We start from the raw sequence: 19,722 nt of genomic DNA on the forward strand, positions 1-19,722 counted from the left end.
TGACCCAAGGCATCCTCCAGATGGAAAAGTTACATACCTAATCTAAAGTCCTAGTTCTGCATAGCAGGTATCTTCATTGAAGTAAAAAATTTAGAATAATTCCTGCTGCCTATGCAGACCCCGGAACACACACACATTATCTATTATATTATATATATATATATATATATATATATATATATATATATATATACACACACACACACACACACACACACACACACACACACACACACACACACACAGAGTTCAGGAAAAAGGCGCAGAAGAATGCTCATTACTGAAAGCCATTTTCTATACAGTCTCAGTGTAGTCTGTCAGCGATGTATTTTCCTTCTCAATGCTGTAGAAGAATTGTTGGGAACAGTTTAATATAGCCTTTGAATACTCAACACTTTGTCATGGGAACTATCTCGCTATGGATTGTTTTGAAGCAGATAATCCCTGTTTTAAAGAGCCATAGTTTACAAAAAATTGGTTTGCCTTCCTTACACCTTTAAACTTATCTAGACAGAAACATAGCACTTTTTTTTTTTTTTTTTTACATCAAGAGAAGCCAAAGTTCTCTCCGCTGCAGCAGAACATGCCACAAACAGATGTACACTGGGTAAGTTACATTTTCTGTTCGATGGCATGTGTAGCTGCAGATACACATGGTATGCATAGACTACAAAGCAGTTATTCCTCCCATAAAAGCAGTGGTTAGCCAGTAGGAGTTGAAGTTGTTTGAAATAATGTTCTTAGTACAGCTTGACCTACTGTGGCTTGCTGTGCTGCTAAAACATCTACAAAGTAGTGTTTAGTAAATGTATGTGGCGTTGACCAAGTAGCTGCCTTACATATTTCAGCCATTGGTATATTTCCTAAGAAGGCCATTGTAGCACCTTTTTTCCTTGTGGAATGTGCTTTAGGAGCAACTAAGAGTTGTCTTTTAGCTTTAAGGTAACATGTTTGGATGCATCTAACTATCCATCTTGCTAAACCTTGTTTTGAAATGGGGTTACCAGTATGAGGTTGTTGAAAAGCTACAAATAGCTGTTTGGTTTTCCTGAATGGTTTTATTCTATTTATGTAGTACATTAGAGCTCTTTTAATGTCTAATGTATGTAGAGCTCTTTCTGCCACAGAATCTGGCTGTAGGAAGAAGACTGGTAGTTCCACTGTTTGATTGATATGAAAAGGTGATACTACTTTAGGGAGAAATTTAGGGTTAGTTTGTAGTACAATTTTATGCTTGTGTACTTGTATGAACGGTTCTTTAATAGTGAAAGCTTGAATTTCACTAACTCTTCGCAATAATGTAATTGTGACTAGGAAGGCAACCTTCCATGTTAAGAATTGTATTTGACATGAGTGCATAGGTTCAAATGGAGGGCCCATAAGTCCCGAAAGCACTATGTTTAAATTCCATGAAGGAACTGGAGGTGTTCTGGGTGGAATGATGCGTTTTAAGCCTTCCATGAAGGCTTTAATAACAGGTACTCTAAATAAAGAACTGTGCTGTATATTTTGCAAATATGCGGAAATTGCAGTGAGATGTATTTTTATGGAAGAGAATGCTAAATTTGATTTTTGCAAATGAAGTAAACAGCATACAATATCTTGTATTGAAGAGGGGCAATTTGTTTAGATTGACAGTAATATCCAAATCTTTTCCATTTGTTTGCATAGCACTGTCTAGTAGTGGGTTTTCATGCTTGCTTAATTACTTCCATAAATTCAGTTGGTAGTTGTAAATACCCAAATCCTATTACCTCAGGAGCCAAATCGCTAGATTGAGTATGTTGGGATTTGGGTGTCTGATCTGTCCTTTGTTTTGTGTTAACAGGTTTGGTCTGTTTGGGATTCTGGATTGTGGTACTACTGACAGGTCTAATAGTGTTGTGTACCACGGCTGACGTGCCCACGTTGGCGCTAAGAGTATCAGATCGAGCGTGTTTTGACGCAATTTGTTGACTAAAAATAAAATTAACGGGAGAGGGGTGAAAGCATAAGCAAATATCCCTGACCAGTTGATCAATAGAGCATTTCCCTTGGACTGAGGGTGTGGGTGTCTGGATGCGAGGTTTTGGCGTTATGTACCTTTTTGCAACAAGCAAAAATGAAAGTTTGGTGTTCCCCACATTTGAAAGTAATATTGAAGTACCTGTGGGTGAATCTCCCACTCGTGTATTTGTTGCTTCGTCCTGCTTAGAAGGTCTGCTAGCTGGTTGTGTATCCCTGGGATATATTCCACTAGTAAGTGAATTCGATAGTAAATTGCCCATTTCCACATTGTTTGAGCTAGAAGGGACAATTGGGATGAATGTGTCCCCCCTTGTTTTCTCAGATAATACATTGTTGTCTTGTTGCCTGTTCTTATTAATACTGATTTGTATATGATCTGAGGTTGGAATGCTTTGATGGCTAAGAACACAGCTAATAATTTCAAGTGGTTTATGTGGTAAGTTGATTATGTGGAGTCCCATTCTCCTTGTAAGGTAAGGTTGTTGAGATGGGCTCCCCAATCTGTCATTGATGCATCTGTTGTGATTACGGTCTGTGGCACTGGGTCTTGAAAGGACCGCTCTTTTGTTAAGTTGTTGTGATTCCACCATTACAGAGATTTGTAAGTTTGGCGGTCTAACAACACTAGATCCCGGAACTGACCCTGAGCCTGAGACCATTGTTGTGAGAGACACTGTTGCTGTGTCTCATGTTTAGTCTTCCATGTGGTACTATTGCTATACATGATGCCATAATTCCCAATAGTTTCATGATAAATCATACCGTGTAAGTCTGATTGACCTAGATTTGTGATAGGAGTTTTTGAAAAGCATGTATCCTTTGTGGATTTGGGTAGGCTAATGCTGTTTGAGTATTGAGAATTGCATCTAGATAAGGTTGAATTTGTGCTGGTTGAAGATGAGATTTCTGGTAATTGACTGTGAACCCTAATGTGTGTAGGGTATCTATTGTGTGTGTTGTTGACATTGTAGAATGTTGCTGGATTTTATTAACCAATTGTCTAGATAAGGGAAGACATGTATGTGGTGTTTTCTGAGGTAAGCTGCTACTACAGCTAGACATTTTGTGAATACTCTTGGTGCTGCTGTTATTCCAAAGGGTAATACTTTGAATCAGTAGTGGTTGCCTGATATTACGAACCCTTAGGTACTTACAGTGAGCTGGATGTATGGGAATGTGGAAGTAGACTTCCTTTAGATCTAACGCGGTTATATAATCGTGTTTTTGTAGTAGGGGAATGACGTCCTGTAGAGTAACCAAGTGAAATTGTTCTGACAGGATATATAGATTTAGAGGTCTGAGATCTAGAATGGGTCTGAGAGTACCATCCTTTTTTGGTATAAGGAAGTATGGCGAGTATACTCCTTTTCCTTGCTGTACGACGGGAACCATTTCTATTGCCCCTCTTAGTAATAGAGATTGTACCTCTCGTTTTAGTAGAACAGTGTGTTCTGAAGAGAGTCTGTGAGAACGAGGGGGAATATTTAGTAAAGTAGAGATGAGTTCTAGGCAATAACCATTGCGGATACTTGAAAGTACTCACTGATCTGTGATGATATTCTGCCAGTGAGAATGGAATTGTTGCAGTCTTCTTCCCAAGGGAGACGTATGGGATTGTGGGATGTTTGGGAAGTTATTGTTTAGTGGGTGTGGTAGCACTTTGAGGCTGTAAATTTTCCTCTGGCTCTGAAGTTCAGTCCTCGGTAAGAACCTCTAAATGACCCTCTTGAATAATACTGCTGTGTTTGTTTTGGATGGGAAGTGGACGTTTCACCAGTTTGGGATTTAAAACCTTGCCTAAACTGTTGTTTCCGAAAGTAACCCCAAAATGTGTGGTATAAAGGGTTCCCTAGGCTTTTGCAGTATCAGAGTCCTTTCTGAGTTTCTCAATGGTAGTGTCTACTTCTGGTCGGAAGAGATGCTGTTTACCGAATGGCATATTAAGCACTGCCTGTTGTATTTCAGTTTTAAAACCGGAGGACCTTAACCATGCATGTCGTCTGAATGTAATGCTAGTATTAATACTTCTAGCTGCAGTGTCAGCTGCATCTAGAGCAGATCTAATCTGGTTATTTGTAATGGCCTGTCCTCTTCTACAATTCGTTGCGCCTTCTTTTGGTGTTCTTTGGGTAGGTATTGCAAGAATTCTTGCATTTCATCCCAATGTGCCCTGTTGTATCAGCACAACATGTGTATCTGCAGCTACACATGCCCTAGAACATATATATTGAATATATATATATATTGAGGTAGGTGTTCCAGGGTCCGCTCATGCAGCAGGGAATTATTCAACGTTTAGGACTATAGTGAAGATCCTACAATGCAGAACAAAGTTTCTTTACTATATCAGCTGCCTGTTCATTCAGCTGCAGAGTAGGCCAGGGACATATGGATAGCAGTATACATATTAATTCTCTAGCAAGCTTCTGTCCTCTATTACTCTGTAGAGCAGGAATAGGCCCAGATCATACAGTAAAAAACTATATTTATTATCCCAGGTCTTTAATGGTGGCCTAAGGCAAAGAACAGTACGGCATTTCACTGGCTTGCAATAACTGAGCACAGAGCACCCTTATTATTATATATCTCTCATGTCCTAAACGGAAATTCATCAGACCTTTCACATTTGCCTGAAAAATAAAGCAGTAAAGAGGGGTGTTAAATGCCCAACATTAGTATTTTATCTGCTACATCAGATCTTAATGAGGTGCAATCGTATCTCCATCTATGCACATTCTAGACATGGGGGACTGGACTGCTGGCATGACGGATTTGAGTAAAGGGAAATTAGAAACAAAGTGAGATGAAATGACAAAAAATTACTTGAAAAAACAATTACAAGGAAATGGTTCTAATATGGGAGTTAGAAGCAGGAAAGAAAGTAGGAATAATTGACAAAAATAAATGACCAAAGAAGAAAGAAAATAAAAGCAGAATTCTTCATAAGCACTATACAAAAAAACATTCTGTGACTTTGTAAGGAAGAAAAAAGTAAGCATTGATAATCACATTTTTACTGTTTTTGAAAACATTGGAAAACACTGAAAGAACCCCACTGGAATAGGCAACAAATAGAAAGTGACAACAGGAAAGCCTAGAAATGTGCTATTATTGAGTGTGTGAATAAGCCAATTCTGAGACGCAGAGTGACTGACAAAAAGGAATATCAATAGTGTGTGATTTCTAAATTGGAACCTTGCAACCTACTAGAAGTCCAATACACAGTATTATATAGAGTATTCACTAGAAACAGTGCTACTGAAGGTAAGTGGCTTATTTTTCAGATTAATATTTCTAAACACAGATTATGAACCTTTTGAATAGATACCAAAGCAGTACCCTCCCAAGAGTGGTGGGTCTAAGGAGTGATTTACAGCAGGACATCCTGCAGGAGTGAGCAGGCAAAATTACTCTTCCTGCAGACCTGACATATACAGAAGTGACTGGTGAAGGTTATGTAGGGTACCGATGTAGGGGCTTGGCTGATGTAATTTACCAGAACACCGCTAGCCACAGCCATAACAGAAGCTTTCAGCATGGTGGAGTTTGCAAGTAGACCTTCAGTGGGTATATTTTGTAACAAGCATAGCATTGTTTAATGAAAAGGACAATCCACCTCAAAATGGCTCTTTATTTACTGCCTTTTCTTTCTTTGCACTAGCAAACCCATCAAAGAGTTGATCATCCACTTGGTCTCTTTAGTCCTGTCAACGTTGAAACAAAAGCCTGTTTGGGATCCAACCGGTGATGTCTCTTCCATATTAGAGGAAAGTTGTGGAGAGAGAACACAAGGAGCATGATGGACTGACCCACAGAAGCACCAGCTTGCCAAGGCACAAGAATACAGTAGAGGAAAGGATAACACCTGGAGTTCACTTACAAGATGAGCATAAGTGAAGGCTGTGAGAAAAAATGGATTAAGGGTCAAAAGCCTCAGGGTGCAACTGTGCATACGTTTGAACTGTGCACACATAAAAAACATACTGACCACATTAAGGTCCCACTGTGAGACAGTGAAAATATCAGAGGGAATATATGGGAAGGAATTGCATCCTAACTGATCAGGCAAACAATGAGATGCTATATAAACAAAGAAGTCCTGTAAACAAATAAAACACTATAAATAAAAGAAACAAAAGAACATTAAACAGTTAGGCTTTCAGAGAATCAAGCTGTCTGTCGCTAATCCCGGTGACAAATTTACACCCGAGATCAAAGTAGGTGGTCCTTGTGGATGGACTACAAGCTGCCAAATCTCACATCCACCACCTCTGGAGGAAGGTGAAAGGCACTCATTTGGTTCCAAAGAGCCAGCCAAAGCAGAGGGTAGACCAGGTAGGGGTATCAGACTCTCAGAGCCCAATCCAGAGCCATCACAATGCTCTGGGCTAGGTCTCGCTTGACTTTCTACAGGACATGTGGTATGGGCAGCAGAGATGGAATGTATAAAGGATGCCAAAATCCCACAGAAAGGGCTGAACGCTATGTGTTCTTGACTGCAGTGGACAGATCTACGGAAAGCATGTCCCATAGCGATAAGGTGCCTCCTAGAACTAATTCATGATTGGTAATATGACACCTACTGAATGTGTTCACCCTGATATTGAGGGAACCAGCAAGTCTAGGGACCAATAGGGGTATGCCTTGCAGGCCCAGCCACTGCCAAACTCTCAGGGAATACATAAATAAAGTAAGAAAGACGGGACCACACTTGCCATGCTAGTTGCAGTACCACATTGCATTTGTATTGTCTATCAAAGCCAGGACTGACCTACCCATGATGGAAGGCAGAAACGCCTTGAAGGTTAGGCATATGGCATGCAGTTCCAGAAGGTTGCTATGGTGGCAAAGCTCCACCGGAGATCAGAGGTTTCTCATCTCCTCATCATCATCATTCAGGTGACCTGCCGAGCCATGCAAGGATGCATCCATCACCACCATGAGCTTAGGACGGAGCAAGCAGAATGGTCTCCTGCACATAAGGTTTGCTTCTGTCATCCACTACTAAAGGTCTCACACTGCCGAACTGATATGTGGATGTTGTCAATATGCATTCTGAGAGTCGGGTGCCTGAAGTAAAACATTCCACTTCAGAGCCTGCAAGTGTCAGTGGGCATGAGGCACAAGCAGTATGCAAGAGTCCAGGAGAAACATCCAGCCCGGAATTAAACCACGAGCCAGAAACATCGGACTCAAGTAAATGTCACCAAGGTGCTGTGGAGGTGGAAAATCTTCGAAGCCAAAATGTCCAAAGATGATCTCTATAAAGGGATCTTCTACAAGGGTTTAAGATGGGATTTCATCTTTTTCATCCAAAAAACCTAAGGGTCGACAACAATGAAACTGTTACCTTAAATTTTCCCCAGACGGACTGGCACCAGCACACCTTTAGCAACTAGTCATCAAGAAATGGGAATAAATGTATTCACTATCACCACTTTTGTGAACATCCAGGAGGCAAGATGAGGCAAGAAGGCTGAACACTGAATTAGATGTGCCCCAGCCGCATGACAGACCAGAGGGAACACCTGTGAGACTGTAGGATTAGTACATGAAAGTATGCTTCCTGCAAGTCCAAGGACACCATTCAGTCATTGGGATCCAAGGCCACTAATGTTAAAGTCAGCATTTTCATCCTGTCCTTCCTGAGGATAGTGTTCAGAAATATGAGATACAGTATCTGCCTCACACACCCGTTTTTCTTTGGAACAAAAATTATCTGGAATAGTTAGAATCCTACATCGCTCTCTATCTGTGGCACTAATTTGAGTTGCACTCTTGGCAGGCAGTGCCTTATTTTCTCTGGCTAGGATGGAGATATGCTCTTTCAAAATCAGATTCCAAACCAAAGGAACATGTGAACAAGAAGAGGAGGATGTAAACAAATTGAACAATTTTAAGGATCACTGGTCTGAAGTAACTGAATGCAAGCCCAAGGTGGATTCTGCACCCTACCAGTCCCATATGGCTTGTGAAACCACATGCATTAGTGAGGATATACACTGCTACATCTGTAGGTGTCCCCATCCTCTGCCACCCCTGATTGCCCTTCTCCCAAATAAAAGGCTGGACTCGCTGCTGAACAGACAAGGAATGCTGCCTCTTTAGTAGGCAAGCCTCCTCAAGAACCATGGGAATTTCCAGTGCATTTTGGTGGAATTGGCAAGGATTGGGGAAAGTAATCCCACAGAGCTGGCTGTTGCCCCGCTGTCTTTAACGTGCTCCATCACTGAATCTGCCTTCGCTCTGAAGAGTTTGGCTCTGTCAAAAGTCATAACCATGAATAGTGCCTGGACATCTTTGAAGAACCTTACAGCAACCATCCAAGCATGTCGCCTAAAAACAGCGCTAGTGGACATAGCACAGCCAGTATTGTCCGTAGTATCCAGGCCAGCACTAAGCATCATGTATGGTATGCGCTAATGAAGTTAATGAGCACAGAAGATCTTGCTTGCCATGTCCCAAAGTGAGTGTGTATAATTCCTAAAGGAAAACACCATTCAATGAATGTCGGGTCAAACTGGCAGCACAAAAAAAAAAAAAACTTCACCAATTTTCTTAGATTTTCTATCAGTAGGAGCCATGGGTAAAGCATTGAGATGACTCCTTGCTATCAAAGCTTGAACGCCAATAGTCTTCAGAGTCTTATTTTGCTTAAAAAAATAAAAAAATTAAAAGAGGGGTCGCCGGTAGTAGGCATGTGGGACTGCAAAATCAGGCAGCTCACAGGAAGTGCTGAACGCCATACGGACCCGGTAGCCAAATGGCCTCATCAGAACAACAGTAATGGCTCTTCAAGTTTATGGCACATGCTGCACAATTTAAGCCATTAAGTTATCCTTGGTTTTAACCATAGGCAACTGTAAACCGAAGACCTGTGAAGCCTACAAACAAGCATCAAACAACACATTTCCCTCATCAGTGGTGTCCAATGGAGAATCCAATTCAGTTTCAGGAAAGGTGTCCAAATCAGTAGCATCTTGGAGGTCGAGGTAGTAATAAAGACCAGCATCAAAAAAATGAGGGAGGAGTAAATTGTCTACCTCATCGGCCTCTTCAATCGAGGTCTCCTAAATTGCATTGGAGTCAGTAAAAAAAAACTTCCTTAGTCAGACAGATCTAGTTTTGAGGCAAGGAAACAGTAGAGGAATCATCCAAAGTTATTGGCTGCACTTTTGTTAATTCATAGATAGACATACAACAAGGTATGTCTAAAGTTGATTCTGGAGCCCTCAGGGAAGAGTACTGAACCAGGGCCACTAGAGTCAAAGAGTGTGCCAAGGCTGCATTGCCTATCGGGCCTACCTGCGACAAAGGTGATGAGGTGCTGCATAGTGTCATCCAAGCATCAGACTCAGGCCAAATGTGGTCAATCGAAGCCAGGGAAGACCCACTGGCAGGACTTCATCTAGAGGCCCAATGGGTAAGTGGGGCCCAAAGATGCACTAGAGGGACCCTGACCCATCCAGAATAACTGCAAAATTGCCTCTCTAAAAGTTTCTAACTGCTGTAGTCACAGCCTGCAAAATTCAGAGCAAATTTGCTTCAGTCTCATAGATGCGAGGTAGAGCACTTAGCCTGAGACGGAGGTTTTAAGTTTTGACAACGCAACTTCTCCCTGGAGCGGGAGATCATGCTTGGCTTTTTTATGACTGCAACAACACTAGACCTTCAGCTTGGACTTATCCAAGGATGGTAACCGGTGGCAATGACCTGGGACCTTGAACAGGACCTACCTGTTTTTTGGGGGGGGAAATGTAGAGCTTCACTCTGCACTCCCGGAGGGCCTTCGAATATGTCAGCGAAGCATATTTGGAGGGAAGTCACCAAAGGTAGGCATCATGTGGATCTGTGATTCACACTGATTTGCTAAAGGCATAGCACAGCTTAAATGGTCTCAGTCAAGGTCTTTCTCCCAAATCAAATTCTATTATGCACACTATGCTTGAATATGGTGTAACACTCATAGGTAAGTATATCATTATTTTCATTTGGAAGCTCCTATTTGGAATAATAGTAAAGTAGGGGCAAGTGGCATACATATTCTATATTACCTCAAAGTACCGTGGTCTGAACTAAATCAGCCAAATAATGAAAGAGAGAGGTTAAGCCCTAGTTCTGACAGAAATATACAGTCTGAATGAGACTCCAAGAGCGAGGTATTTGCAACTGAAGCATTATTTACAGTGGGAAATGGAAAGTATGAAAAACAGCTTGATTCCTTCTTTCATCCAGATATGCCTAAAAATAATTTAAGATACCACAGGAGGAAGCATGTCCAGCCCCAGTGTAAAATAGGCTCTTACTTCAGCATAAATTTGCCCTAGTCCAGAAAAAGGAAGGATGACTGACTCTGTATTATTACTCAAGAGTATGGTCAAATTTAAATGCCTGTGTGTAGAGATATTGTGCTTTGCATCACTTTTTTAGGTAGAGCATGCAAGCGCTCTGGCCGGTTGTAATCTATCTGTGGGCTTTTAACCACGCCCACCACACACCCATCACTATCACTTGTTCATGGGCTTGCCTTTTAAAAATCCTTTGTTATCATTGGTAAATGTTTGTCCCTCCTTGGGGCAGTTTTGTTACCGCCTTGGCCATCGACCCTGTTACATGGATAATAGCACGTATGCCAATATGTTTGACTACGAGAGAACTTATTTTTCTTTTGTGTCTCCCCTTCACGCTCACGGCGGCCATGGCACTTTGAATTGACTTGCTTCTGTCAACTGTTTTACTTTTCATTTTCAATTTATGTGGAAAGAATAGTCCAGTTGGGACTTTACAACGCTAATAGCTCTAACTCGAGCAAACTTGAGACCCATTGCATTGCAAATGCTTGTTTTTGGAATTTAGCTACACTGCCTGGGTTATCCATAATGTTGTAATGGATTATATCACTGGTAACGTAACATGCAATGTCACCAGTGAAGTCCATAATAATGTAATTTACAATATCATCTTTAATCTTTGTTAAGAATTTAAGGGCACACAATACCATTACTTACCCTCAAAATGTTTTTTGTGAAAAACGACATCTAACTACCATGTTTTATATAATCTATTATTCACAAACCTCTGTGCAACCAACCTTTGCTGTGCACAGCAGTCTTGGCAACCTGTCAAACAATCAACCCACTATGAGAATAACCCTTCACTTCCCATGACCGTTACCCATATGCAGTGGGGGTTGGCTCAAGGGCACTACCTCCCGTGCAGAAAACGTTTGTGAGAAAGACAGAGCCATACTGTTAGAAACCTATTTCATTATGCCTGCATGCTGAAAATACAGGAAAACGTGTGGAGTAAGTAGTAGCAACTAACTTCAAAGTTCAAAAACTCAGAGTCCGGTTGCTGGGGTTCATTAACCCTGACTGAGGACCTGTGACTTTAACAGGCACAAATGAGAAATATTAGGTAGGGTATCACTCCTTTCACCCAGGTGGTATTCTTAAGTCTTACCAAATGCGTTGCTCATAAAGTTCATCAAACATCCATGGTGCTCTAAATTGGTCAAAAGCGAACATGCAAAATCCTCATTAAACAAATATGAAGCAGCTTCCCTTAGGGAGCAGGTGAGTTGGTCTTACTTTTTATGTTGCTGGGAACAAGTCCAGCTGCAGAATTTGCCATTTGTGAAGATTTCTGTTTTGCCGGAATAGCCGCAGTTGGTGCAAGCTTCCTCCTGGATGCGAGAGGCTAACAACCCACCTCGAAGTCCTGCAGGAGAGGAGAAACAATCAGTTAAAAATGCCACTAAACTTCCCAGACCACTTCCTTCAAGAAAACAACCTCATGGTTTTCTAGCTTATTCTACTTTTCCTAATGAGCCTTCTCTGCTCTAACCCCAAATATACCACTACTTCCCTGTTCGCTGCAGGATGAAGAGTTTTTAATTTTTCTGGCCATGAAAAGGAGCCCCAGATGATCAGTTCTCCACTTTCGCCTTTGCACCAGAGCCTTACAGGCGAACAGGGACTCAGGAGGTTTCTCTAGGCTTTTACAGTCATTGGCCTGTCTGGAAACCAGGCCCTCAAAGGCACACCTTTGGAGGTAAAATAAAAAATACCCAACTGATCCCATCTGTCAGCCAGTGAGAGAATCCAGATCACCCCCAAATCAAACTTTCCAGATTTTTCACATAAATTGTCTTGATTTTTACTCTCAAATATGGTTATTTCATGACTGGAAAGTAAAACCAACTCAGTAATCAAATCATCAATGATAGGAGAAAAAAACTTCCCTTTTTTTTAAATCTGTTAGAGTCACCATATACACCATGAATAACAACCAAGCTTGTTCCACAGGCTACTGAAATCTCCTAGCAAATACATGACACAAAGCCAACATTGCTGATCGATAAATTATTTTCTAGAACCAAATCTTTCTTGATAAAACACTCCAGCCCAACAAGAAACTACTCACTTCCCCACACATCATGGTCTGGGTTGAAATAGGTTTTGGACAGAGGAAGGTATACAATATTTCAACAGGAGTACTATAAGACTATCTGTGCCTTAAGCCAAGAGTAGTGCTGCTCAAGTTGTAAATCCAAACAGCAACAGATTTTGCATGATTAATCGAAGCAGAGGAATTGGTGGCAGAACCAATGGTGGACATAGAAAGGAATGGCCATTTGGTCACAGTGGCTACAATTACATCATCATAGTCATTAACAATCTAGACTGACATATCGTGCGTGGCCACTATTTATACTGAGGTACAAGAGTGTTCTGTTGCTTTAGCAGGAAAGATTATGGTGTGTGGAGTAAATTAATTACAAAAAGTGTGGCCCTTAAAAGCTTGTTAAGTATAAAATGGTTGCATAGATATAAAACTAACCATTGCTTTCTAAGGGGAAAACAATATAGGACTAGGATTCACGAGTCCAGCCTACAGTGGTTGTTTATGACAATGCCCTGTAGTCACATTACAATTAAGCAGGCCAATGAAGAACTAAGTATTGTGGCTAATCCAAACCATAAACAGCAACATACACAACAAATATAAGGTCACACACTACAAAACTGGCAGAGCGGTATCCCAGAGAGCAATACTGCTCCTGCAGACTATGAGTTTCCTGGTATCTCTGGGCCCTGAACTACTGTGTCTTCAAACTCGAGGCCTAGACTCCCCAGATAAGACACAGGTAGGGCATATTAGCACAACCAGCCTGCAAACTTGAGGCATAGAGGAGCAGGGAAAGGCCTCATCAACTAAAGCAAAAACCAGCTCTGCCACAGGCAGAAAGAAACTACCCCCTCATGCTTACCCCACCCTGCTTCAACTAGGTGATAAATGTGCGTGGATTTAAGCCAAAAAAAGGACACACATGCGGAATGTGTTCTTCCCCACTCTAGGGGAAATAACTTCCCAGATATAGGGAGTTATACGTCCCAGATATAGGTGCAGGGATACTTGTCACTATCAGAGATTCCAACTTTCCAGAATCCATGCACCAGGATACAGGGGAAATCATAATCGAGGCTAAAGTGTTCTATTGCCCAAACACCTGCAATTCATGTTAAAACACAGACTATTTAGCGGACGTATTCACTATGCATATGATGCAAAAGCAAGTTGTCTTCTTTCTTATCATATGTCGGTCAGACACTGTCTCAAAACTACACAAGTTTTTCAAAAATGCTGTGATTGTTACATAAAATTGTTGAACATTGTGGACATGAGCTATGCTTCTCTTAAAATCAAGTATTTCTCTTGTTCTTACTCACCAGTGCACAACTTTTTAGCAAGCCCTCTGCAGAAAGTCTATATGAACAGTAAAACTAAGAACTTGGAGCAATATTCACACATCCAGATGAAAGCCAAGAACTGCTCCTTGTTCTAAGAAGACTCCTTCTTGGTCTAATGCCTCTAATATACAGTGTCCCAAGTAGTTCTCACCATTTTTAAACTACATTTGTATTAATCTGAGATCACAATAAACAATTCTAATATACTAATACATGGATGCTGAACCTCACTAGACCCATGCCAATTTAAACCTTTTTATGACTTTTTCACACCTGAACAAATGGGAAACAGACTTCACTTTATTATTCTTCCATCATAGAATAATGTTAGCATACGTTTCAGCTTCTACAATATGTCCAACGATTAACTAGTAGGATTAGCTCCCCATTTCAAATTTAAAGAGGTACAGAAATCCCAGTAACACGTCACTGATTTGGGTGTTAGCTGGTCTAAGTCGTGCCTTTTCACAATAGACCATTCTTCTTTACAGCTCATATTAAACCTGGGTAACAAATTAATCAAATGGGAGCCTGTAACATTCTGTTAACTGGGAATTAACAAATACCACTGTAACCAAGATCTACTTAATAGTAACTTAACAAGAGTGTTACCTTCACTTAGGTCCCAAATCACTTTTTGAAATCTTTCTCCAGTGTCCAAAATCCACAGTATCACCCTTCCCAACATCATTAATCTTCACCCCGGTTACTACAATACTTCTCAAATTTACCTCTGGAACTTCAGGAAATCATTATGTGATCCTGGCAGGATGCTGGCTGACACAGGGTCTAAACTGAAGCTCCCAACAGACCAGAGGCCTAGGAGCTCCAGATTCTGAACACTTATACTTAGCAGTGCAACTCCAGTGGGTTTCCTGCTGGTTTGTCACCCAATCACTGACCAGAGTTAGGCGTTGCATCCAGCAGTGCAGAGCAAAATGAAATACAGAGACTGCTTCTTCCTGTAGTGTCCCGTTTGAAAAATCCTCCATTTGCTATGCAAAGTGATATACTGTTAGAACAGGAATCTGAAAATCACTGGTCCCCTAATCTGATATGCCCCTGTAATTCTTCTATATAATATTCAAAGATTTAGGTATGATCTTTCTAAGTCTCACTGGAGCTCTGAACTGGGACAAGTCTTCTGGCAAAAAGTGCCCTTTTCTAGAACAGAATAATGCTCCCATTTGGGACGTTAGTGAAACAATATGGCCTACATCCGGTGCAGTTTCTGTCCTATACTAGACAGGGCTATGAACACTTACTGTGGAAAAACAGACATAACCTCAAACACATGTTGAAAGGCAGATGCTCTACAAAATGGGTATTATGAAAAAGTTAAGTCTCATGCGGACGGCCACCACTCTGGCCTTAAGAAAGGTTAGGAGGATGACATAGGTAGGACTCTTAGGCCCTCATTATGACATTGGTGGTAAAAACCGCCTACCACCGCGGCGACGGCTGCCAATGGCAGTCGCCGCAGCTACCAGCCATCTGCCGTATAATAACCACAGCCGGACTTCCGCCACAAGAATGTCAAATAATACAGCCTGGTGGTGTTCTGTTGGCGGACACTGCTGCTGGCAGCAGCGCCCCGTCCCATCTCCTGCCGGAGGACCCTCTGGATCCAGGTAATTCGGTCTCCAACAGGGTTGGGGGTGTTTTGTGTGTGTGTGTGAATGTTTGTGTGTGCGTGAATGCTGGTGTGTGTTGCGTGTTGGAATGCATGTGTGCATGTATGCAGGTGTGAGTGCGTGTACGTAGTGCGATGTGAATATGTGTCTGGGTGTATGTTTGTAGGTGTGTGCGGATGTGTGTGTGTGAATGGATGTGTGTGTGTGAATGAATGTATGCATATGTTGATGCATGTGGGAATGGGTGTGTGTGTGTATGTGTGTGTGTGTGTGTGTGTGTGTGTCTGTGAAGGGGGGGTGTGAATGTCAGGGGTGGGGGCTGAGGAGAGGTAGGGGTGTGGGGAGACCCCCATCAGTGACGGGAATTCAGTGCCTACCGCCATGGTTTTCGTGGCGTTAAGGAAGCCACGAAAACCATGGTGGTAGGCGGGGTCATAATCCCGCAGGCGGGCCAGTGAGGGTTGCTGGGCTGGAGATGGATATCTCCAGCCCGGCGGCAGTTACCGCTGTGGCAGTTGAAGTGGTACATTGGTGGGTTGCATAATATGGCGGTAAGTACTGCCAGCCTGTTGGCAGTGCTTACTGCCATACTATCGCCGACCGCCAGGGTCATAATGAGGGCCTTAGTAATAAGAAGTGGAGCAGGAACAAACATATCTTCACAATATACCACAAAACACTTGCTTCAAGCATAGCCAGTTTAAAATACAGCACACAGCAGAACTAACCCCTAGGGTGCTCAAAAACATCTTCCTAGCCACTACTCCGGACTCTCCCAGATGTCATGCAGCTATGGCAGCAATAAAACATATTGCTCTGGGATGGTCCCTACATGGCTGTTGACAGAAGGGAGGTGTGTGAAGTTATGCTATCATTATATTTCACACACTTTACAACCTTAGGGCTGCCTCCTAGGAAAGGGCAAGCAAACTGGGTCCTTGCTCTCATGTTGAACAATAGCACTAACCCTTAGGGGAAGGCTTCGAGACCCATACCATCCCAATTAAACAGTGGCTCCGGTAGGTCCAAAAATGATCTGAAACTGAAAGAATAGCCCACACAGAGAAGAAGCCAAATCTCTTAGAAATATCCTGTCACAAGGCAATGGATGTGATAGTACTGGCCCTTGCCAGTGACAATAAGTATGACATTAGGTCACCTCGAAAAATGCTAATCTTATTTGATTATATAATCACAGCGTTGTGTGCATGAGTGAAGTGTCAACGTACTGATGGGACTTACCTAACACCAACAATATTAACTTACTAATGGAAATCTAGTCCTCTACAGTACAGTGATGCCTTTTCATCTACCCTAAGCAAACTCATGCTGTGGTGGAACCACTGGACTGCCTGCGCACTTGAAACTGCATGGGACCCGTGTAAATGAAACCTGGTACATTATCTGCATACGACTGAGCTCATGTTTTATTTCTAGTTTATTAGTTCAACTTTTTGAACCATAAGTGTTGTTAATAACTGTACAGCAGCAATAAGCCACGCCTATGACTTAATGTATACAAATACTTTGCGGTCACGCTCTTACTTGACAGACACAATAGATATTAGTCTACATTGCATATACTTACTATGTCAAGAGCCGTAAGACGATACAATTGTAATGGTTCACACTGACAGCTTACTGTGCAAACACCACAATCATGAACATTGTTGTCATTATAAAATGCGCATGCATAGAAACAGTCTGTGTCGTAGAGCACTGGCAGTGAACTAAGTTGCCAAAGGGGGCCATGAACGCTCACGTGTCAAGAGAGACAACAGCCATCTTGGATCTTCAGGTATAATATTCATTGTGCTGCTCAGCGTCCTTGCTAGGAAATTAAGCTATAATATTGCTGCAGTCGGTCCTTGATACGTGGATTTTGGTTTTGAAGCATCAGACTTCTAGCTTGCTAAAATAATGAACTATAGACATTTTGGTTTACAAAGAAGGATTCTGAAATTGTGAAGGCCATGAAAACAAATAAACTCTGAATCCTACAAAAACAGGGTTTTATCTTCTGTACTAAGTTCCTATGAAGGAACAGTAAGGATTTTGAAGAGGAAAAAATATATATATATATATATATATATATATATATATATATATATACACACATACACATATACATATATATATATACATACACACACACACACACACACACACACATACATACACATATATACATCTACACACACACACACACACACATACATATATATGGAAAATGTCACTTACCCAGTGTACATCTGTTCGTGGCATGTTGCGCTGCAGATTCACATGCTGTGCACTGTTCCTGCCATCTAGTGTTGGGCTCGGAGTGTTACAAGTTGTTTTTCTTCGAAGAAGTCTTTTCGAGTCACAGGACCGAGTGACTCCTCCCTTTCGGCTCCATTGCGCATGGGCGTCGACTCCATCTTAGATTGTTTTCCCAGTAGAGGGTGAGGTAGGAGTTGGTAAAGTAAGGATACTAGAGGTGCCCATGCAATGGAGTGAATGTACATATAGTATTAAAGTCAAAATTATTTACATATATACACTTTCAATGCAACTAAAACGACTACGGGCTCCCGGGGAGGTGGGAGGGCGCATGTGAATCTGCAGCGCAACATGCCACGAACAGATGTACACTGGGTAAGTGACATTTTCCATTCGGTAGCATGTGTAGCTGCAGATACACATGCTGTGCATAGACTACAAAGCAGTAATCTCCCCAAAAGCGGTGGTTAGCCTGTAGGAGTGGAAGTTGTCTGAAATAATGTTCTTAGTACAGCCTGTCCTACTGTGGCTTGTTGTGTTGCTAACACATCTACACAGTAATGCTTAGTAAATGTATGAGGCGTAGACCAAGTGGCTGCCTTACAAATTTCTGTCATAGGTATATTACCAAGAAAAGCCATTGTGGCGCCTTTCTTTCTAGTGGAGTGTGCCCTTGGAGTAATGGGTAATTCTCTTTTAGCTTTTAGTTAACAGGTTTGTATGCATTTGAAAATCCATCTGGCAATGCCCTGATTGGATATGGGGTTACCTGCATGTGGTTTTTGGAAAGCTACGAACAATTGTTTTGTTTTCCGAAATATTTTTGTTCTGACAATGTAATACATTAGCGCTCTTTTTATGTCTAACGTATGTAATGCCCTTTTTGCTACTGAGTCTGGCTGTGGGAAGAAGACTGGGAGTTCTACCATTTGATTTAGATTAAACGGTGAGATGACTTTTGGTAAGAATTGTGGATTTGTACGGAGAACCACCTTATGTTTATGTATTTACATAAGGGGTTCTTGAATAGTAAACGCCTGTATTTCACTAACTCTTCTAAGTGGAGTGATGGCTATTAGAAAGGCTACTTTCAAAGTAAAAAATTGGATTTGACAAGAATGCATGGGTTCAAATGGTGGGCCCATGAGTCGTGTTAACACAATATTAAGATTCCACGAAGGCACTGGTGGTGTCCTTGGGGGTATGATTCTTTTTAGTCCTTCCATAAAGGCTTTAATAACTAGGATACTAAAAAGCAATTTTGTATGTTTAATCTGCAGATAAGCAGATATTGCAGTGAGATGTATTTTAATGGAAGAGAAGGATAGATTGGACTTTTGTAAGTGTAGTAAGTAACTTACAATGTTTTGTGTGGAGGCGTCTAGTGGCGTAATATGATTAGCCTGGCAGTAAGAAACAAATCTTTTCCATTTGTTAGCGTAACAGTGTCTGGTTGTAGGTTTTCTTGCTTGTTTAATGACCTCCATACATTCTTTAGAAAGGTTTAGATATCCAAATTCTAAGACTTCAGGAGCCAGATTGCTAGGTTGAGCGGTGCTGGATTTGGGTGTCTGATCTGTTGTTTGTGTTGTGTTAACAGATCTGGTCTGTTTGGTAGTTTGATGGGGGGTACCACAGATAGGTCCAACAGTGTGGTGTACCACGGTTGGTGAGCCCACGTTGGTGCTATAAGTATTAGTTTGCGTTTGTTTTGACTCAGTTTGTTGACCAGATAAGGAATGAGTGAGAGAGGGGGAAAAGCGTAAGCAAATATCTCTGACCAGCTGATCACTAGAGCATTGCCCTTGGACTGAGGGTGCGGGTGCGAAGTTTTGGCATTTTGCATTTTCTTTTGTTGCAAATAGGTCTATGTTTGGTTTTCCCCAGCGGTAGAAGTGATCTTGTAGTATCTGGGGATGTATTTCCCATTCATGAGTTTGCTGTTGATCTCGACTGAGATTGTCGGCTAACTGATTTTGAATGCCTGGTATGTATTGTGCTATCAGGCGAATGTTGTTGTGAATTGCCCAATGCCAATTTTTTTGTGCTAAGAGACACAGCTGTGA

General features: G+C 41.6%; 1 protein-coding gene across 6 annotated transcripts in view; it reads right to left on the reverse strand.

The window, feature by feature from the left end:
- L3MBTL3 (L3MBTL histone methyl-lysine binding protein 3) overlaps nt 1–19,722 on the reverse strand; it is a 558,444-nt gene that overhangs the window by 322,879 nt on the left and 215,843 nt on the right. For all 6 annotated transcript variants that reach the window (XM_069224176.1, XM_069224178.1, XM_069224181.1 and 3 more), the window contains one exon: nt 11,598–11,727. In XM_069224176.1, the coding sequence (XP_069080277.1) occupies nt 11,598–11,727 (130 nt within the window). The remainder of the gene's footprint in view (nt 1–11,597; nt 11,728–19,722) is intronic.

This window comes from Pleurodeles waltl, chromosome 3_1 (assembly GCF_031143425.1).
Source record: "Pleurodeles waltl isolate 20211129_DDA chromosome 3_1, aPleWal1.hap1.20221129, whole genome shotgun sequence".
NCBI lineage: Eukaryota > Metazoa > Chordata > Amphibia > Caudata > Salamandridae > Pleurodeles > Pleurodeles waltl.